This window comes from Mauremys mutica, chromosome 22 (assembly GCF_020497125.1).
Source record: "Mauremys mutica isolate MM-2020 ecotype Southern chromosome 22, ASM2049712v1, whole genome shotgun sequence".
In the NCBI taxonomy this organism is placed as follows: domain Eukaryota; kingdom Metazoa; phylum Chordata; order Testudines; family Geoemydidae; genus Mauremys; species Mauremys mutica.
The window spans coordinates 4,162,883-4,181,531 of record NC_059093.1 but is presented as its reverse complement, the minus strand read 5'-3'; the positions used below and the strand labels follow the sequence as shown (position 1 = coordinate 4,181,531).

Genomic DNA, 18,649 nt, shown 5'->3' with positions numbered 1-18,649 from the left:
TTCACAGATGATAAGGCAGTTCGTGAGGGATCCTCCCTGGTCCACCTTGGAAAAGAGCCTCTGTGTGTGTGTGTGTGTGTGTGTGTGTGTGGTGATTGGGCACCAGTCTCACCCCAGTCTGGGGGCACTACTGTGCCTCAGTTCCCCTCCTTCTTAGTCCCCTGAGGCATCACACACCCATGACAGGTGATTCAATTTAATCCCCCACTCTCGATTCCTGCTTTATTGAGCCAGAAACAAAACGACGACAACCAGTTCACTTGGCTCAGCTAAGCATAATCTGTTTTGTTGTCATCTTTGCAATTTAAACATGAGTGTCACAATATCTGGTGTTTTCTTAAAGTCCCACCTGCTGAAGTCACCTGATGATGTGAGAATCTCAGCTTCCGTTTTTTGGAGGGGTGTGGGGAGAGGGGGCAAGTGAGTTTCTAGCCCTCATGGTTTTGGGGGGGAACCCTGAAAAACACGACCTGAGTGTACGCAACAGGCTCAGCAAGCAAAGAAAAAGGACCCAGCGTATATAATTATTATTATTTTAAAGTCCCTTGATTTTTAAGCCTGTCGTGTTTTTTGGGGCCTTGTGGTGTTCCATGCTTGGGGTTGGCCATACTGCTTTCCCTTGTCATTAGGGTTTCCCAGGATAGTCCTGCTACCCTTCCCAGCAGGTCTCTCCTAAGCCATTCACCTAGTTAGTGTGTAAACTTCCCCACCTGGTTCCCTTTCCCCAGCGCTCTCAGAAACAGAGAGTGTGCGGCCAGCCCCTTTTACAGCAGGCGTGCTCCCAGCCTGGACTCAGGTGATCCTGATCTCATGCTCTTAGGCAGGCCTGTCCTCCCCCTGCTCAGGTTTTCACCAGGATCTGCTCAGCCCCACCCTTCAGAGGAAAACCAGGACAGCTAGAGCTATGCCTGAGCTCCCTTCAAGGGCGAGCTCACCTTATGATGGGGCTACAGGGAGGAGATGGAACACAGAAGCCAAGGGACGCAGGCCCAGCCCTAGAACAAATGGTGCCCCAGGTGAGGAGTGTCCTCAGTGCCCCCTCTCCCCCACACACACATTTGTTAAACTTTTGAATAACTTACAGCACCCTGAGCTCAGCACCCTCCCAATCCCAGCACCCGGGTCACCTGCTCCTAAATCTGGCTCTGAATGGATGTACTCCTGTCAGATTGTCACCTGCACCTCGACCCACATCCCTGCCTTGTGAAGTGTCCTCAGGGCATCAGTCGAATCTGTTTATCCCAGAAGGTAACACGAGGATGAGTCGGAGATTAAACTAACTGTAAATTACCCAAGAGAGTCAGGCAAGGGAACATGGCTTAGTGGCACATAGTCCTAGTCCACTTTCTCTGAGGTAAAATGAGGGGTTAAGTACCAAGCGGAAGAGCAATAAACCTGTTTAGATACAAGCGATGTCAGGGCAGCGCTTCAATAAACAACATATTTCCCTTCACCCCTTCCCTCCTGTGCAGCTGGGACACTGACCTGGTCAAGACTGAAATGGAAGCGGTGCCTCCTCGGACATGAGGCCAAAGTCCCCAAGGGCTCAGTTAACCCTGGTGGAGTTACGCCACCAGCAGAGAATTTAGCCCAATGCTCCTTCTACAGAGAGGCTCCTTTCCAGTTCTCTCAGGGGAATTAGCCAGAAGAGTTTTAGACCCAGATCCACAAAGGGACTTGGGCGTTGCAGCATTCAGCATCATGGCACCGAACTTTTAGATGCCTAGAAAGTCACAGGAACAACACAGCGATCCACCAATGCAATGAATAGGGAGAGACAGGCACCTTCAAACGGGAGCCACCAACTCCCGAATGCTAAGCACGGAGCTGCCCAAGCTAGCCCAGGTGAGATGCTGTAGGGCTTTGCATATCGGGGACTGCCCAGAATGTGTGTAACTGTGCAACCAGCTCACCACAATGTCCCCACCGCTCCCATGTACTGCTTGTTCCTGGTTTGACTGTGATACATCCGGGTATCTTGCAGCGGTGCCACCATCATGGGCTATGGTGGCATGAGAACCTACAAGCAGAGCCAGGCTGGGACGAACGGTACCCGACCAGTAGCTAGAGAGGGGCATGAGATGATGCAGTTGCCTCTCTGCAGATGGCCAGGGCTCAGAGAAGAGCCAGAGTCCACAGGAAAGGCCATGGCATCCCACTTTGTACTTCTCTTGGGGGAGAAGGGTTCAAGGTTCATGAAGGGTTGGGGAGACACTGGAGTTGGGGGCTGTGATGCTGTATGCAATATGGGTGACCATTTATGATATTATTAACACCGATATTATAAAATTGGGATGAATCATGCCAGATATGCTGTGTAAGGTGTCAGTGAAAATGTTCTGATTTGCCAAGGCTGATAATCTTGTTCATATGTTTGTATTGCCTTTTTATAGTGAGTTAGAGATATGTAGGGTATGTCTGTATTTCCAAACTTGTGCTGTGTTTCTGGGTGACACCCCCAGCCAGTCTGGCGACAGCACTGCCTAGCCTGTTCGATGGTCCATCAAGGATCATCGGCTGTACAATTGACCCATTGAGAGGAGGCGGGGATACACCTTATGAGTCAGCAAGGCATGTAGTAACTGGAGTAACTTTTCTACAAACGAAGCTCTAAATAAATTACTGAAAGATCCGTCCAAGCTGTGGATGTGTTCCAGAGGGACTTCCAAGCCAGCAGACTCACCAGTACTCCTAAGAACATGATGTACGGACCTGGAAGTCTCTGAATGTATTTGAGTGCTTAACAACTCTTAACCCTTAACAACTCTTTATAATAAACCTTTAGTTTTAGACACTAAAGCAGGGGTAGGCAACCTATGGCACGTGTGCCAAATGCGGCACGTGACCTGATTCTCAGTGACACTCACACTGCCCAGGTCATGGCCACCGGTTCGGGGGGCTCGGCATTATAATTTAATTTTAAATGAAGCTTCTTAAACATTTTAAAACCTTATTTACTTTACATGCAACAATATTTTAGTTATATATTATAGACTCATAGAAAGAGACCTTCCAAAAATGTTAAAATGTATTACTGGCACGTGAAACCTTACATTAGAGTGAATAAATGAAGACTCGGCACACCACTTCTGAAAGGTTGCCGACCTCTGCACTAAAGGATTGGCTGTCAGCACGGTATTTTGGGTAGGATCCAAACTAATATTGCCCTGGTAACGTGGCTGATGCTATGGGGTCAGAAGGACATTTGGTATATGTGAGCAGAGTTTTTAAATAACTTCTCACTGCACTGGACCTAGGTGCTGATTGGGAGCCAGAGAACTGGAATGCAGTAAGGGGTCTAGGGGGATTTCTTTTTTTGAACTTCTTGATAACCAGTGTGGGAGATCAGAAGTACAGTCTGTGACTGCTTGGTGAGTTTAACTTCAGTGTTAACCACTAGTTTGGGGAGTCTCTGCTCTCCCTTCTGCAGCCTGCCCTGACCTTGGCATTTTCAGTGAGGGCAGCCCCAGGTACCCCAGGTCACAGGGGTGTGTGAGGGAGTTGTGGAGAAAGCCTGTAATCTGACACTTGGACAAAAGAAGGTGGAGCCATGGCCGGGAAGAGCGGAGGAACCCCATATAAACCCAGATCGGGAACAGCTGGGCAGTTGAACGTTTGCAAACTCAGAGAGAAAATGGACCAGAGCCGCCCTAAGAAAGAATCTTTGGAGAAACTTTTTGATCCAAAAGAATTTTTGAAAACTTATTATTCCTTTGACTCCACAAGCAGTGAAAAAAATGATATTAGGATGTTTCTTCTGAGAAACTTCTTTAAGACCTTCATTTTGGGTGAGTCGGGTGTGTTTTGTGCCATTCTGTTTGCACAAAGGCTGTTTTATAGTGCGATACGTGTTGGTGGAAACATGATTGTGTAGATCTGGATTTCTTTTAGCAGAGGAGATTTTCCCTAATTATCTTTCTACCCCTGCTTTATGGCGTGATGGGTCACAGCTGAACATCCTCATTACAAAAGCCTGCCACAATAGGTGCATTGAGAGTAGTATTGTCCTCTAGCATAATAACTCTTGTGTGTGTGCAGTGACAACACTGGGCTGTGCTAATGACCTAGATGGGTCTCCCAAAGTCAATAGGAGAGTCTGAGATGAAGCATAAAATAGGGCCCACTACAGGCTGAAGAATCAACAGTGGAGAAGGTGCACCTGGATCGTGGCAGCATGGAAGAGGGGAGAGGAGAGAGAGAGAGGTGGAGAGCCTGCATCAGTGTTTGTGCACAGGGTCCTTTAAGAGGCAGTGGTTGGCAACATCACTGGTGACAGTGGGTATGGCAGAGACCAGGACAGAGCAAATCCTCCTTGACTAGTTTGTGCCTTACGTACAGTCTCTCTACATGACTGATCAGCTCCTCATCCCATGCAGTAGAGCTCTGTGCCATTCCCCGCTAAGCCCTGGTCCCAGCATTGTGATGACGAATGGCTGGTGGTAGATCAGAAGTCAGCATGTGCCATTGAGCCGGGAGTTGCTAATCAAGGAGCTCCCCTGCTGTCCCCGAAAGAGGGACTTTCTCCCAAGCTGTACATGTATCTAGGCTTGTGGGCCTGTATATTGCACTTTGAAAACTACCTGGGCTGTGTGGGTATTGCTAACTCCAAGCCAAATGAGTTTAAATAATAGATTTTAAAAAACAGCACATCTTGGGTTTTGTTTTGGTGCCTTCTGGATTTTGAGCTTTTCGGGTTGTTATTTTTTTTAAAGCTTTCTCCACAACTCCTCAGCGTAGAAACTAGCTTTAATTGAATGTGTTTATTGAAATGAAAGATGAGATGAGATCTCCCAGTGCCAGCTTTAAGAAAGACACGGACGAATCAGAGAGGGCCCAGGGGAGAGCAACAAACAAAGAGGGAAGGCTTAAAAACCTGACTTATGATTGGCAGAATTCAATGTTAATGTTTGTTATAATTTCAATGGATAAGATCAATGTTTATTTTTAAGTTTCTTTGTTTTGATTGATTTAAATGTTCACACTTGCGGGAAATTATATGACACTTGGGTCGGGGGAGTCAGAGAACAATTATTTAATGACAGTAGACACAAATTTAAAAAGTTCAAGTTTTATAACCTTTAAAACACCAATTGTCAATATCACATGTCAAAATATTACAGCTAAATATCCTCAAATCCAAGTCCAAGAAGTTCTGGAGCAGGATTTCTCTTACTTTGTCTAGCTGTATATTTCAGTTACTATCAATGGAAATGCTTTTTAGTCAGTTTGTCTGTGTGTGTGGTGAAATCAATCTTTATTGACGTTTACTGATACAAATCAAATCCTTTTCAACCTACTTATGAGGCAACCTCATCATACCATCCCCTCCATAAACTTATCAAGCTCAGTCTTGAAGCCAGTAAAGGGTCCTTTGCTGCATTTTCTCTCTCCTGGAACTGGCCTTCTTATAACCCTTTTTAAACCCAGAGAGGAAATTGTCCAGCTTGAACCCTCGGCCCCCTAAACCTCCTACTCTCCCATCCTCTGCTGCTGTATGTGCTGATACACAGGTATTTTGCATTTCAAACCAGATGGCGTTAAAGGCAACACCCTGATTTATATTGGCGGTGGGCCCAGCATTTGCGAACTGCTCTCTGCCTGTGAGTCCTTCCAGGAGATCATTGTCACAAACCACATGGATCGGAACTGCCAGGAACTGCAGAAATGGCTAAAGAAAGAGCCGGGAGCATTTGACTGGACTCCGCTGGTGAAATACGTGTGTGAGCTGGAAGGGGACAGGTACGGGAGGGAGACCTAGTTCTGTTACAATTTAACTAAAGAAAATATGTCAAAACCCCTTTTAATTTGTGGATCTTCCTTCTCTGGGGTGCTTTTTTCCTAATAAGTATTATGTATTACGGTGGTGTTCAATACATATAAAAAGAAAGAAATGGATTGAAGGAAAGGAAAAATTTAAGAGAAGTCTGGAACCAGGACTCCTCTCCAGTGATCCCAGCAAGGGATTCCTATCAATTCAGCAGACTCAGGGCTTGAACTTGCAACGCTTACAAAAGGAAGGTTTACTCCTACAAGGGTAATTCCCACCACCCCCGGCAGAGTGGCAAACACTTCAGGATTAGACCCCCCTTCACTCCCATTTTAGCCTTCAAAATGAGATGGTAAGTGCCACATGTTCCAAACAGCTGAGCACACGGGGTGCTGAGTTCCTTAGATTATTGGCCACACTTTATATTATCTTCCATTTATATGAATGGGCTATAAAGGGTGAACAAATGGTGCACGATTCGCACCATTTTCTACAGACTTGTTGATAACCAAACATTTATGACGCATAGTATTTGTGTCTGTAAGATGCCAGTGTCATTTATTAACCCTTATGAAAGCATTATAAATGGGAGCTTTATATAAAGTGTGACCAACTCTGGCTAAATGGGAGCGGAGCTCTTCTGAAAATCTGGCTTTAAGCAGGTGAATTCCACCCAGCAGAGATTTCATGTGACTATGTAACTCTCATCCACTGAGCCGATTGCAGATATATTGACTGTGTGCACTGGTCCGAGATATGAAGGGTTCTTTGGCACAACAGTAGCACATTTATCTTCAGTGTTATATTTATCTTTCCAGGAAAAAGTGGGCTGAGAAGGAAGAGAAATTACGAAGAACGGTCAAGCAGGTTCTGGAATGTGATGTCACCAAATTCAACCCTGTGACCTTTGCCTCTCTGCCCCCTGCTGACTGCCTCCTCATATGCCATTGTTTAGCAGAAACTTGCAAAGACCTGAGTACCTACCGTGCTGCCCTGAAGAATATCAGCTCCCTGTTAAAGCCAGGGGGTCATTTGCTGATGGTGACCACAATGAAGTGTAATTACTATATGGTTGGCCAACACAAGTTTCCCTGTCTCTTTCTGGAGAAGGAGTTTCTGGAGGAAGCAGTGAAGGAGGCCGGTTATGATATTTTGAAGTTTGAGGTGACTCCCATATGCCATACAGCTAGTTTGGTAGAGCATGAGGGGATCTCTTACCTAGTTGCTACCAAAGGGAAGGGCAAAGAAGATTAAAGAGAAAATACATCAGCCCAAGGCAAGTAGAGAGGCAGAATAGATTAGCTGTAGATGCTGGTAGACCTGAAAATCAATGTGCGCTATAGAGCTTTGATGACCTCCAAGCACCTTGGAGAACCTGTTTGTTCAGGATGCACCAGCTTGAACCCCTTGTTGTGCCACTAAAGCTGCCCTCATCTCTGTCCTTTCCCATTTAGAGCTGCCATAATGTCTCCCTGGCCTCCAACCCCACTGTGCTTCATCCAGTGCAGCTGCACCCTACAGTGCTTCATCCTCTTCCTGCTCTTGCCATGTTTTGCCTAGTCTCATGCTGCAGCTGTGCAATTAATGATAATTACATAATGAATCATATAAAGTCCTTCTCAGTGCTAATGGACTGGAGCCTGCTCCCAGTAGTCAGTGGCAAAACTCCTATTGGCTTCAGTGGTGCAGCACTGGGCCCAATCAGTGCTGGATTTGGAATTATTGATGGATGAGGTTTAGAAAGAGGATCAAAACACATCTACAGGCCTAACCACCACAGACCTTTAAGAACAGAGGTTCTGCCCCTGAGCTGATTTTACATTCAAATTCCACAAATAGCTACATTTGATAATGGGTTGAGCTACTCCTTTCTTACCACAAATTTTGGAACTCACACCCATGTCACGTGTTTAGCTTTGTGCCTTTCTATGCCATCTGCACTAGATTGTGAACTGCTTGGGGCAGGCATCATGCCTCCTTGGGAGTCTTGTCTCCCGGCACTGAGATCATGGCTCACACTGGACACATCGTTATCAATAACGGCAATAACCTCACTGTGATTTTAACATTGATCAGTTTGTACTGGTTGGCTGGGGCTTGAGAGCTGCATTGGCCCATGGTGTTGGATGAATGATTTGTTTTGGTGAATAATTGCAATCTCCACCCAATCGGTGCTTGCCTAATAAAGATCTGTTTCCCATATGCAATAATCTGTGTTTCCAGGTCTTATTATTACCTTTGCAGAAGGAGATTTACAGGTTAATATATCTGGATTAAAACTATATCATTATGTCTACACAGGGATAAAAAACCCGAGGCTGGCCCGGGTCAGCTGACCAGGGCTCATGGGGATTGGATTCTGGGGCTGGAAAATTGCTGCATAGACATTTGGGCTTGGACTGGAGCCCGAGCTCTGGAACCAGACCAGCCACAGCCATGCCGCAGCTCTTTTACCCCTGTGTAGACATACCCTGAGTCAGTCCTCTCTTCTCTGAAGGGGACACACGTAAAAGGCTCTAAATTCTCTCCTGAAAACCCTCTAAAGCAGAGGCTCAGTGCTGAATGTAAAAGGAAAGTTGAGTGAAATACCACTACACTTTTTCCCTCCCCAAAAGGGGAAAATCACAGCCAACGTACACCTGCCACCGCTGCAGAATACACCTAAAACAGGTGAAAAGATGTTGCCGATCCCATCACTGCGCAGTTGGCAGATGCGTTCTTGGGGATCACCAGAAATGATAACAGCGGCTCAGTGAGGGCCTGTAGCTTGCTCACATGCCCTGCTCCAATGCCCCCTGAAGTTTCCCTTTAAACACCAACTCAGGTATATTTCATTCCCCCTCTCTTCCACCCACTAAAACCTTTCTGCTTCCTGTGGGTTCTGCAAGAATCTATCTCCGTGTGAAGAATGAACCCCCCCGAATGGTTACATGAAGAATGCAGTTTGCATGTGCAATAAGGGGTTAAAGTGGCAACAGGAAGGGCTACCGGTGTCCAGCAGGATCAGAGGGCAGGGCACAGATCCATTGTGTGAGATGTAATGTCTAGATACGTTTATCCCCCTGTTAAGCTACCCAGACGTGGGCAGGAGATAGTGAACAGAGATGGGTGAGAAATGCTTTCCTGTCATGGCCAAACATAACGACATTTCAGAAATGTTCCTGTTCTGCATTGTGAGGGACCTGAGACTTTTCAAGTTTTTCTCAAATAACTAGTAGGAGTGAAAGACCCAGCCCAGACTAGCAAGTAGCCTGAGCTACTTTGCAAGTAGCCTGGAAAAAACAGGTTCTGCTCTGCCTTATTTAGAGCAGTGACGAGAACTTCTCCCACCCCCCTACTGATTGCCCTAAGTAGCAGGCTATTAGCTATTCTTAGGGGGCGAATCTCTGCTGTGTTGTGCTCTGCATTGTCTACACCAATGCTGCATTACAGCTGGAGATATTGTAACTGAAACATTATTATGGACCAGGATTTATCTTTTATCAAAGGAGATTTTCTTAGTTACCTTTCACCCCTGGTGGTAGAACGGGATGGGTCAGTGGTTCTTGTTAACAGACCCTGTCAACACAGCTGCATTGAGTGTAACATTGTCCTCCAGAGAAATGACCAACAACTCCAGTTTGTGCAGTGACAGCACTGGACCGTGCCCACGAGTCAGGTGGGCCATCCAAAGTCAATGGGGGAGTAGGAGGGGGGCATAAAAATGGGGCTCCTCAGAGTCCAAGAAGCAACACTGGAGGAGATGGAACAGTACCGGGCCATGGCAGCATGACAGGGTAAAGGGGAGAGAAATGGTGAGCACATGTGCAGGGTTCTTCAGGGCAAAGGCTGCAGGGGTCAGGGAGAGCATGGGAGATGGTGCTCACTGCACAAATCAGGGCAGTGTAAATTGTCCCATCTCACCCAGTGCCTAGATTACAGGCTCTCTAGAGGTGTGATCAGCTCCTCATCCCATGCAATCCTCCATCCAGCCCTAGTCCCAGAATTGCACGGATGAGTCGGTGATATTAAAGAAGCCAGCATAGGCCATCAAGCCAGGAGTTGCCCGTCATGTAGTTTCCATGGTGCCACTCACAGCAGGTGTTTGTCCCGGGCTGTTCATGCTCCAGGGCTTGTGGCCACCTGGAAGGTACTTAAAGTTCCAGCTGTAAAGAAAAATGCCAAATACTGCGAAACTCACAATTAATATGATAAGATGATGCAACACGGCTGCCTTATTTCTTCCCTCACCTTGGACCCACCTTGGACTTCTATGTGCAATGTTGGATGGAAGGTGAGCCATAGTCACGCCCTGTTTCTTGGCAGTCCACCATCTGTGTACAGCTACTGGGCACTGCCATCAAGGGCTGCCTATCCATGACCAGCAGCCGGGCATGTAAGGTGACTCTTCCTACTTCACTGTGCCAGACCTTGAAGTTCTCATTTGAATGGGGCTCAAGCAAGCCTAAGTGACAACCTCAGTTTTTAGCCTGTTACATCACAGGTATTCAGACTGTTGTATCTGTTGATTATTGTCATAATAGACCTTTCACATGCTGATCTCAAAGCATTTTCCAGACATCCCTGTGTGAGGGAAATGCTGCATACAGGGTCCTTCGTTGCATTTTACCTCTCATGGGAAATGACCTTCTTGAAACCCTTAAGAAATGAAGTGGAGAAATCCTTAAGCTTGCTAAACTCAGCCTCTATCCATCCAACTTTATTGTCCATCCCCTGCTGCTGTATGTCCCGAGAAGTTGGGATTGTTTATTCCAAATCAGACGATATTAAAGGGGAGACCCTGATTGATATCTGCACCAGCCCCACCATATACCAGCAAAACCTTCCAGGAGATCATTGCCACAGACTTAGATGGACCAGTACCCCCAGGAGATGCAGAAATGGCTGCAGAATGAGCTGGGAGCATTTGACTGAGCTCCGGACCAGACCAGATCCAACCAGACCAGATCATCGGAGCTCAGGACCAGATCATCCTCCTATGGCTAGTGTAGACATAGCCTCAGACTAGGGTGACATATGTCCCATTTTGACTGGGACAGTCCCTTTTTTAAGCCCTGTCTCAACCGTCCCCATTTTTTTTTTGGAATTTGTCCCATTTGTTCTTGCCAACTGATCATCAGCTGGGAACAGCAAATGGAACAAATGCCCAGTTTGGCCAAAAAAAGTGGGGTGCAACCCCTTGTGGGACATGGAGGAACGTACGGGTGGAAGTGGGAGAGCGGCAACGCCAACCCTGAGAGGAAGGGAGGGAAGGCTCAGAAGAGCAGCTTGGGCTGGGTCAGCCCAATGCAGGGGGGGTGGCAAGGGGCTTCAGGCTGGCCCCATACAGGGGAGCCTTGGGCCAGCCCCACCCGGTGTCCCATTTTCCCTTTGGGAAAATATGGTCACCCTACCTCAGACACTTTCTTCCCCGTATATTCTTTTCTGCTGCTGCTTCTTTCGATTCTACAGACTGAGAAAATCTTGCAGAACCTGTGGGTTCTTTCAGCCTGAAAAATGTCTTAGTCTGAAGTGAAAGTGAAATTTGCAAGTACAAGGAGGAGTTGAAGTATCAACAGTAAGAGCTATCAGTCTCCACTGGGAACACACACAGAGCAGAGGTTGTTTGTGCAAGATGGAATCTCCAGCTAGTTTCACAGCGGGAGACGCTTACCAGAAAGATTTTGACCCTGCAGTGTATTTGAAGACCTACTATTCTTTCGGTTCCAGTCATTGCCCAGGGAATGAATATCTGGAATTAAACCTGAGAAGCCTGTTTAAGATATTCACTTCAGGTCAGTACAGTGTCCTGCGGGCATAGTGCACTAGGGCTGAGACGTTCTCAGCTTTTCCCTTGCCCTGTGATCTCAAGCTCGTTTAATAATGCTGTCTGTGATGGGAGACAACAAGGCTCTATAAGGGCAGTAAGGCTTTTGGGACAGGAGTCTTGTCTTCATACTCATGGCATGTCTGGGGCATGCACATAATAAATAATTTTGGAAGCGTTTCTAATTGTAATTAGCAGCTGTAGAGCCCATGATGGTTCAGCATGATGTGGGGTTTTGTACGTTACACACACTAATCTCTGGAGCTACATACACTAAGCTACTGAAAGTGTTTCAGAGTATTTCAGCCCCTTTGTTTTCTAAGTGTTGCAGGTAGTTTTAGCTACTTGATTTTCCCCTTTAAAATCCATACGTCAGTGGCAATCTCAATTCTGGAGAGGTCGAGGGCTGGAATAATGGGAGGTGCTGTGGGTCAGGATTGAGGGGTATTGGCAGAGCTGTGGCTGGAGGAGACCTAGACTAGAGAAAGGTAGGGACTGTGAGTCAGGATTGAAGACCGTCTGCAGTTGCAGAGATGTGTATAGTGAAGCTCGGGATTAGAATAACAAGGGTATTGTGATATAGGATTGAGCTGCATTAGCAGAGCTGTGTGCGTAGAGCCCAGGAGGGGAAGAGCGAGTGGAAGCTGCAGCTCAAGAATGAGATGCAGTGGCAGAATTGAGGGTGAGGCCCAAGGCTGGAATGGCAGAGTCAGGATGGGGTACCCCCAGTCATCAACCCCAGACTTTCATGAGAATTAAAATCACTGACTCGGATGGACTGGAAATTGCAACTAGTAAAAGGAGCAGGTGACCTGGTTCCCTACATCCTACTGTGATCAATGTTGCAATCTGGAATGGTCCTCACTGTTGCACAAGCAGTTAAGCCCTTTAATATCACAGGAATTAATTTATGAAGAGGCAGGATTTTTTTTAATCTGATTTCTTTCCTGCTATATGTTATGAAATGTAACAGCTGGATTCTAAACCTGGAAATGGACTAGGGGTTACTGATGCTACTACAAACCCTGGACAACTTCTCCACAGCATCTTATAGCTGTGAGCCCAACCATATGCTAAGCAGTTTATAACTAGGCTATTCTGGGTTACCCTTCCCACTGCTGGTTCCCTACTCTGGTTTTCTAGTTGTTTAAGCTAATCTAGCAAAATTTTTAAAGCGTGTTCAGGATCATGGTCTCAGAACAGCTATGGTAGTGAGCATCTATAGAATGATTATTGCGATAGTAGAGAGATCGGGACCCTGTTTGTGCTCAGCGCTGTACAAGCACATAAGAAATCCTTACCCTAGAGAGCTCTGAGACTGAAGTCCTTATTCTTGGTTCCTTATTCATGGTTCCGAGACCCTTATTCAAAGGCCAAAATGATTAAAAAATATATTGATCAATGCGATTGAACTGATCAAAATGTAAAAGATAATGATCGGATTATTCGATTACTAACGAAGTAAGGAGCTGGGTTTTGACGAGCTGAACATGACAAAATTAGGCTTGGGTCACCCCAAATGACACATCCCTGTCACTGTTAGACTATTCTGAAGGAACTGAGGCACACCGCTGGCTGACCTGAAGTTTTGTTACTGCGCAATACTCTGCCTCATGTCACACTGCCAATCCACTTATTTGGTCATTCAATTAATAAATAATTAAGTTATCAGTCATTTAAATTTTTAGCACATTCAATCACATACATTTGATGAAATTTCTAAAAATAATTAGTCTTACATTGATATATTTTTAAATAATTGTGGAGGTTAAATACACAACTGGGAACAATGGATAGGAAGCTAGTACCACAAACAAGGAATTGGGAATAAGGAGCCAACTTCAGCCTCGGCAGAGAGTTTATAATCTAAATAGACAAGATGTACAAAGGCAGGATTGTTATTCCCACTTAACACATGAAGGACTGAGGCTCACGGAGATTAAGTGACGCACCAAAGTCACACAGCGAGTCTGTGGCAGATTTCATTAGTCCTAGGCAAAGGCCCTAACCAGGACACACCGCGTTAGGTGATGAGGCTGTTGCTCGAGGAGTGTTCCATCCTACATACCATTCACATGAGGCCTCAAAGAAGCAATTAAAAAAAACCAAACACCTCCCCCCAACCCAACCCCAATCAGCAGTGAGTACAACTTCTCTGACGTATGGGTCATGCAATGCGCCAATGTAACTGCGTTCCCTGACGTTCCAAACCAGGTGGGGTGAAAGGCGACACCCTGATTGACATCGGCAGTGGCCCCACCATTTATCAGCTCCTCTCCGCCTGCGAGAACTTTAAAGAGATCATCGCTTCGGACTATACAGACCGGAACCGCCAGGAACTGGAGAAATGGCTGAAGAATGAGCCAGGAGCGTTCGACTGGACTCCAGTGGTGAAATACGTGTGTGAGCTAGAAGGAGACAGGTAAGGTAAGGAGACCTGGCTACTGATGATCCAGGGATGTCTTGTCACTGAAATGAACCCCTGCAGGAGAGGGGACCTCTTACTGGAGTATGATGTAAAAACACAATGACAAACTGACTAGGACACCCCACAGGCTGACATATGACAGATGCAGGGAGGCTCGAGAATTGGGAATCTACTGGAAGCACTTGCTCATGGATCCAGCTGCCATGTCTGAAAGCTGCCAGCTGAACCCTATAGGTCATGTGTCACCATTACTATTAGTTATAATTATTATGATATTATCTTAATTACCATAGTACCCACAAGCCATAGCCACATAGTTGCTAGAACTAGTGGTGCTGGGGGTGCTGCAGAACCTCCGGGCTTCCATCACATACAGGGTTTACAGTTTAGTTTAATGGCTGTCAGCACCCACACTATACAAATTGTTCCAGCAGCCCCTGCGCTGTAGTAATACAAATAATAAATAATAATACATTACCTGAAGTGAAGCAGCATATACGTGTTTCACATAAATATTTCCAAGTACATCAGCCCTTATCTTTTCAGAGGGCAGTGAATAGTTTTAGCTACTTGATTTTAATTGAAATCCACACCAGTGGCAGTCTCAGTTCAGCAGAGGTGCCAGGCTGGAAGAGCGAGCAGTAGGTTAGGACTGAGGGGCATCAGCAGAGCCATGGATCTGTGTGTAGGGGGAGCAGGACTGGCATAGCAAGGGTCAGGGAATGCAGGTCTGGATAGAGGTGCATTGGCACTGGTGGGGAGAGCCCAGGACTGGAACAGCAGGGGGGCTGTTCAGGCAGAGCTGTTGAAGGATGCAGCCCAGGACTGGAATGATTGGGGGTTGGGGGAAGAAGGGCTGCAGATTAGAGGCATGAGACACTATTTATCTGGGAACTCGTACAGCCCCCATCGCCATAGTGTCTGAGAGACTCTCTATTTTTATTCATGCATTGGCTCTTAACACCCTTGTGACATTACCCCCATTATCCAGAGAGGGAACTGAGACACAGAGCGACTGTGACTTATTCAAAGCCACACAGAAGGATCTGTGGCAGAGCACAGATCTGACTGCAGGTCTACAGGGTTCTGGGTTAGCATACTAAACACTGGAGCCTCCTCCTTCCCTCCATAGATCAGACGCGCAGAAGGGATTGATGCAAAGAGAAAATGCTGAGCTGTCCAAAGCTCCGCATGCTCCTGGAGCAGTAGGAATGGAGAGTCACACCAATATCCTTTCTTGCTACTGCTGCATTGCTCTGCAGTTTGCCAATTGTGAAATGCCTAACACCCAGGGAAAGTTTCCTCCTAACTCCAGCTAGTCAGGGGTTCATTTATGCCCTGAAGCAGGAGGGTTTATAGCCCTTCAGGTCTTGGTTATGGTTAATCCCTACTGTAATGTAACTGGCTATTATCTGTGTATATATCAGATCCTTTTGTCTAATTCTTGGCTTCAGCGGTGTCTTGTGACAATGAGCTCCACTGATTAGTTGTGTGCTGTGTGAAAAAAGTGTCTCCTCTTATTAGTTTTAAATGTGCTGCCTTTTGAGTCCATTGAACATCCCCTTGCTGAGATCTGATGGACAGACTGAAAATCATGCAATAGTACACAATATAACATTTCTTGCAGGGAAAAGTGGGCTGAGAAGGAAGATAAGTTGAGAAAGAAAGTCAAGCAGGTTCTGAAATGCGATGTGTCCAAATCCAACATCGTGGCCCCTGTGTCTCTGCCCCAGGCTGACTGCCTGCTCTCCACATTGTGCTTGGAAAATGCGTGCAAAGACCTGAACAGTTATCGTGCAGCACTGAAGAACATCAGTTCTCTGTTAAAGCCAGGAGGCCATTTGGTGATGCTGATATTCCTGAAAGAAACCTACTACATGGTAGGCCAGCGCAGGTTCTCCAGCCTCTACCTGGAGCAGGAGTCGGTGGAGGAAGCGGTGAGAGAGGCCGGGTATGACATACAGTGTGTTGAGGTGACCCCAAAACGTTTCGAAAGCACATTTGCCGATATTGAGGCTGTGATGAGTCTGGTTGCGTGCAAGCAGCCTGCTTAGTCCTGCTGAAAATGAGCAGGAAAGATCCTCGGTGCAAGGGAAAGGTCAGGGCTGGCCTTAGGGAAAAAGCACCGGGGGCAAACTAGTATTTTTGCTGTGTGAGGGGCAGGGAGTTGTAGGGGGCAGGGAGCACAGGGGAGCTGGGGTGGGGGCTTCTCAAAGCCAAACCCGCATGTAATTTTGCATTGGCATCTGCATAAATCAAAGAATATAGACTTGAGAGATGGGACGTGACCCAAGGACCCCTTGACACCAAGCGGCAGATGGCCCCGGAGTACATAGGTGTAGAGGGATCTCCTGGGTTCGTCAAAAGGGGTCATGTAAGGTCTCTAATGAAAGCCTGTGTCACACTGATCATCATAATCATTGCAGGATGTATGTATGGAAAACGTGAATAGTTATGGATATATACTAAAACTTATGTTCCCTCGGACTGTGAGTTAAGGCAGGCCACCAGGTGATCCACATACCTCTGTCAGGCAAGACAGAGATGCGTATGTCACTCTGGCTCATCATGTGCAAACTGAGCATTGTGTGGTTCCCAAAGGACACCCATTTACAGTCTGAGCAAAATTTTAATTAATTGATTGCAGGGGCTTCAGGAAAAAATAAGCCAGCAGGGGTTATTATCTTGTTTAGGCATAAGGCAATGAACTTTTGAAACTATATCTGGGGTCCAGATGAACCTCCAGTTATTCTTTAGTCTGTGAGGACTGCCAGCAGGATTGATTTGATGAGAAGTGATCTCAGCTAAACTGGTTGAAAATGCTGAGAAATGGATGGGGGGTAAGCTATCTTGTATGAAATATTTGAATGCCTTGTTAGGTAAGTGTCGGCTCTAGAAAGCACGTTATGATTTTGTTTTGTATGTAACCACTGCTTTGCAATATCCTCACTTGCTGTCCTTGTATCTCTGTTTTGATAATAAACTTATTCCTGTTTTCACTCTATGTATATATTGAAGTGTGCTGAGCTGAGTGGTGATCCTCAGTTGAATCTTGCAAGCTGGTACGTGCTTTTCCTTTAGGGAGTAGCGGCTCTGAGAGTTCTGTGACTGTTCAGTAGAACACGGGCTGGGCGTGCCAGAGGCCATTCTGAGAACTCAGGGGGAAGTATGTGCCTACTGATAATCTGTACCAAGAAAGCGAGGCCTACGAGGGGCAGGAAGGCAGTGCTTGTGCTGCCAGAGGGTAGTGGTTTCACGTTGCGGGCACAGACAAGACTTCCTCACACTGAGGGCAGGCAGTGGTAAGGATCCCTGAAGGAAGTGTCACAATACAAGCAGCAACTATCCCGTTCTTCCAGCCCCCTTGCCAATCCCAGGCTGCTCTCTAGAGTACAGTTTCCCAAGCTGTGTCCTGTCCAGGTTTAAATGTCTCAAGTGATGGAGTTCACAGCTAGAGCCAGGCAAAAAAAATTGGCCAAAATTGTTTTGGGTGAAAAACACAGATTTGGTGATATCAAAAATGTCACAAATTTGTGTTGGTTTCACTGAACTATTTTGACCAAAAAAAACAAAGTATCTGCTGTTTTGACTTATTCCAACCCTGGAATACTTTCAGAATGAAAAGTTTTAATGACTTTTCATTTCAAAATGTCCTTCAATTTACTTTAAAAATACAGAAATATAAAAACAAAACTCAAAATCTAGAGAAAACACAGTTTCCTGTTGAACTAAATATTCCATTTGACCCAAAATGAATTTTCTTTTACTTTTTGATTCACCAAAAATTCAGCAAAATATTTTTTTTCAGATCAACCCAAACAAGTGTTTTTAAAAAATATTTCAGCATGGCCAGAGAACCCCAAAATTCATTATTTGGAACTGGGATTCCAACAGAAAGTAGGCAGCCAATGCCAACCTTTTGAGCCAAGCCTTGAACGGAACCGGTTGGCTATTTCCATTGGTGGCAACAGGTGAACTTAGACAAGCTACCTAGCAAGGGGGTGGCTGAGCAGTAGTGCTCCGCAATGCCATGAGGGAGAGACTTCGATTTGGTTTGAGCGGATGTGGAAAGCGTTTCAGGGCATAGCAAAGAGCAGTGGTCTGGGGATGTCCAAGGTGAGGATCAACAGAAAGCAGATCATCTGGGTTCAAAATCACTGCCTAATCCAGGCTCCAAGCTTCATCTGACCGGGAGGCAGGTGACTCCCTGCAGCCTCTCATTGTCTTTACAGGGCTCTCATCCCAGGACAGTGCTGGTCTCACCCTGCTTAGTTTATGAAACCTAAGGAAGTCACAGTCTATCACAGCTCAGCTACACTCGGTGCTGAAAGTGTGTGTGTGTGTGTGTGTGCGTGCGCGCCTCAAGGGAGTCACAAACCCAACCAAAAACTGAAACCAACCTGGGGATACACTTTAAGCACTGCTGCTTGCAGATGATAGAATTGCCAACCCCACGCATTCTTTTCATGCCGCTTTAAGCCCTGGCTGCAAGTCAGAGCAGTTGTTGACACCAGAGATGCGAATAGCTTGAGAAAAGCTCTCCTTGTCTATCCAATCAAAAGCAGATTTTTCTTTCCAAGTTACAATTGCTAACTTGTAGGGGGAAAAAACACCCCACCCTCTTGCGTGACACTCTCAAAGTGGTGTC

General features: G+C 46.2%; 2 protein-coding genes across 3 annotated transcripts; both read left to right on the top strand.

Annotated features, from left to right (window-relative positions):
• The first annotated feature begins 1,364 nt into the window (after positions 1-1,364).
• On the top strand, positions 1,365-7,288 carry LOC123354618 (nicotinamide N-methyltransferase-like). Of its 2 annotated transcripts, none has more exons than XM_044996735.1 (3): positions 1,365-1,845; positions 5,532-5,739; positions 6,586-7,288. In XM_044996735.1, the coding sequence occupies exons 1-3, from the start codon at positions 1,764-1,766 to the stop codon at positions 7,019-7,021; spliced, it is 726 nt and encodes a 241-aa protein (XP_044852670.1). In that variant the 5' UTR covers positions 1,365-1,763; the 3' UTR covers positions 7,022-7,288. The 2 variants fall into 2 exon arrangements, with proteins under 2 accessions (XP_044852670.1, XP_044852669.1); XM_044996734.1 differs by lacking the exon at positions 1,365-1,845 and adding an exon at positions 3,091-3,788.
• Positions 7,289-11,318: 4,030 nt separating this feature from the next.
• Positions 11,319-17,005, top strand: LOC123354674 (nicotinamide N-methyltransferase-like). The gene is made up of 3 exons (XM_044996796.1): positions 11,319-11,541; positions 13,788-13,995; positions 15,629-17,005. The coding sequence occupies exons 1-3, from the start codon at positions 11,382-11,384 to the stop codon at positions 16,053-16,055; spliced, it is 795 nt and encodes a 264-aa protein (XP_044852731.1). The 5' UTR covers positions 11,319-11,381; the 3' UTR covers positions 16,056-17,005.
• The last annotated feature ends 1,644 nt before the right edge of the window (positions 17,006-18,649 follow it).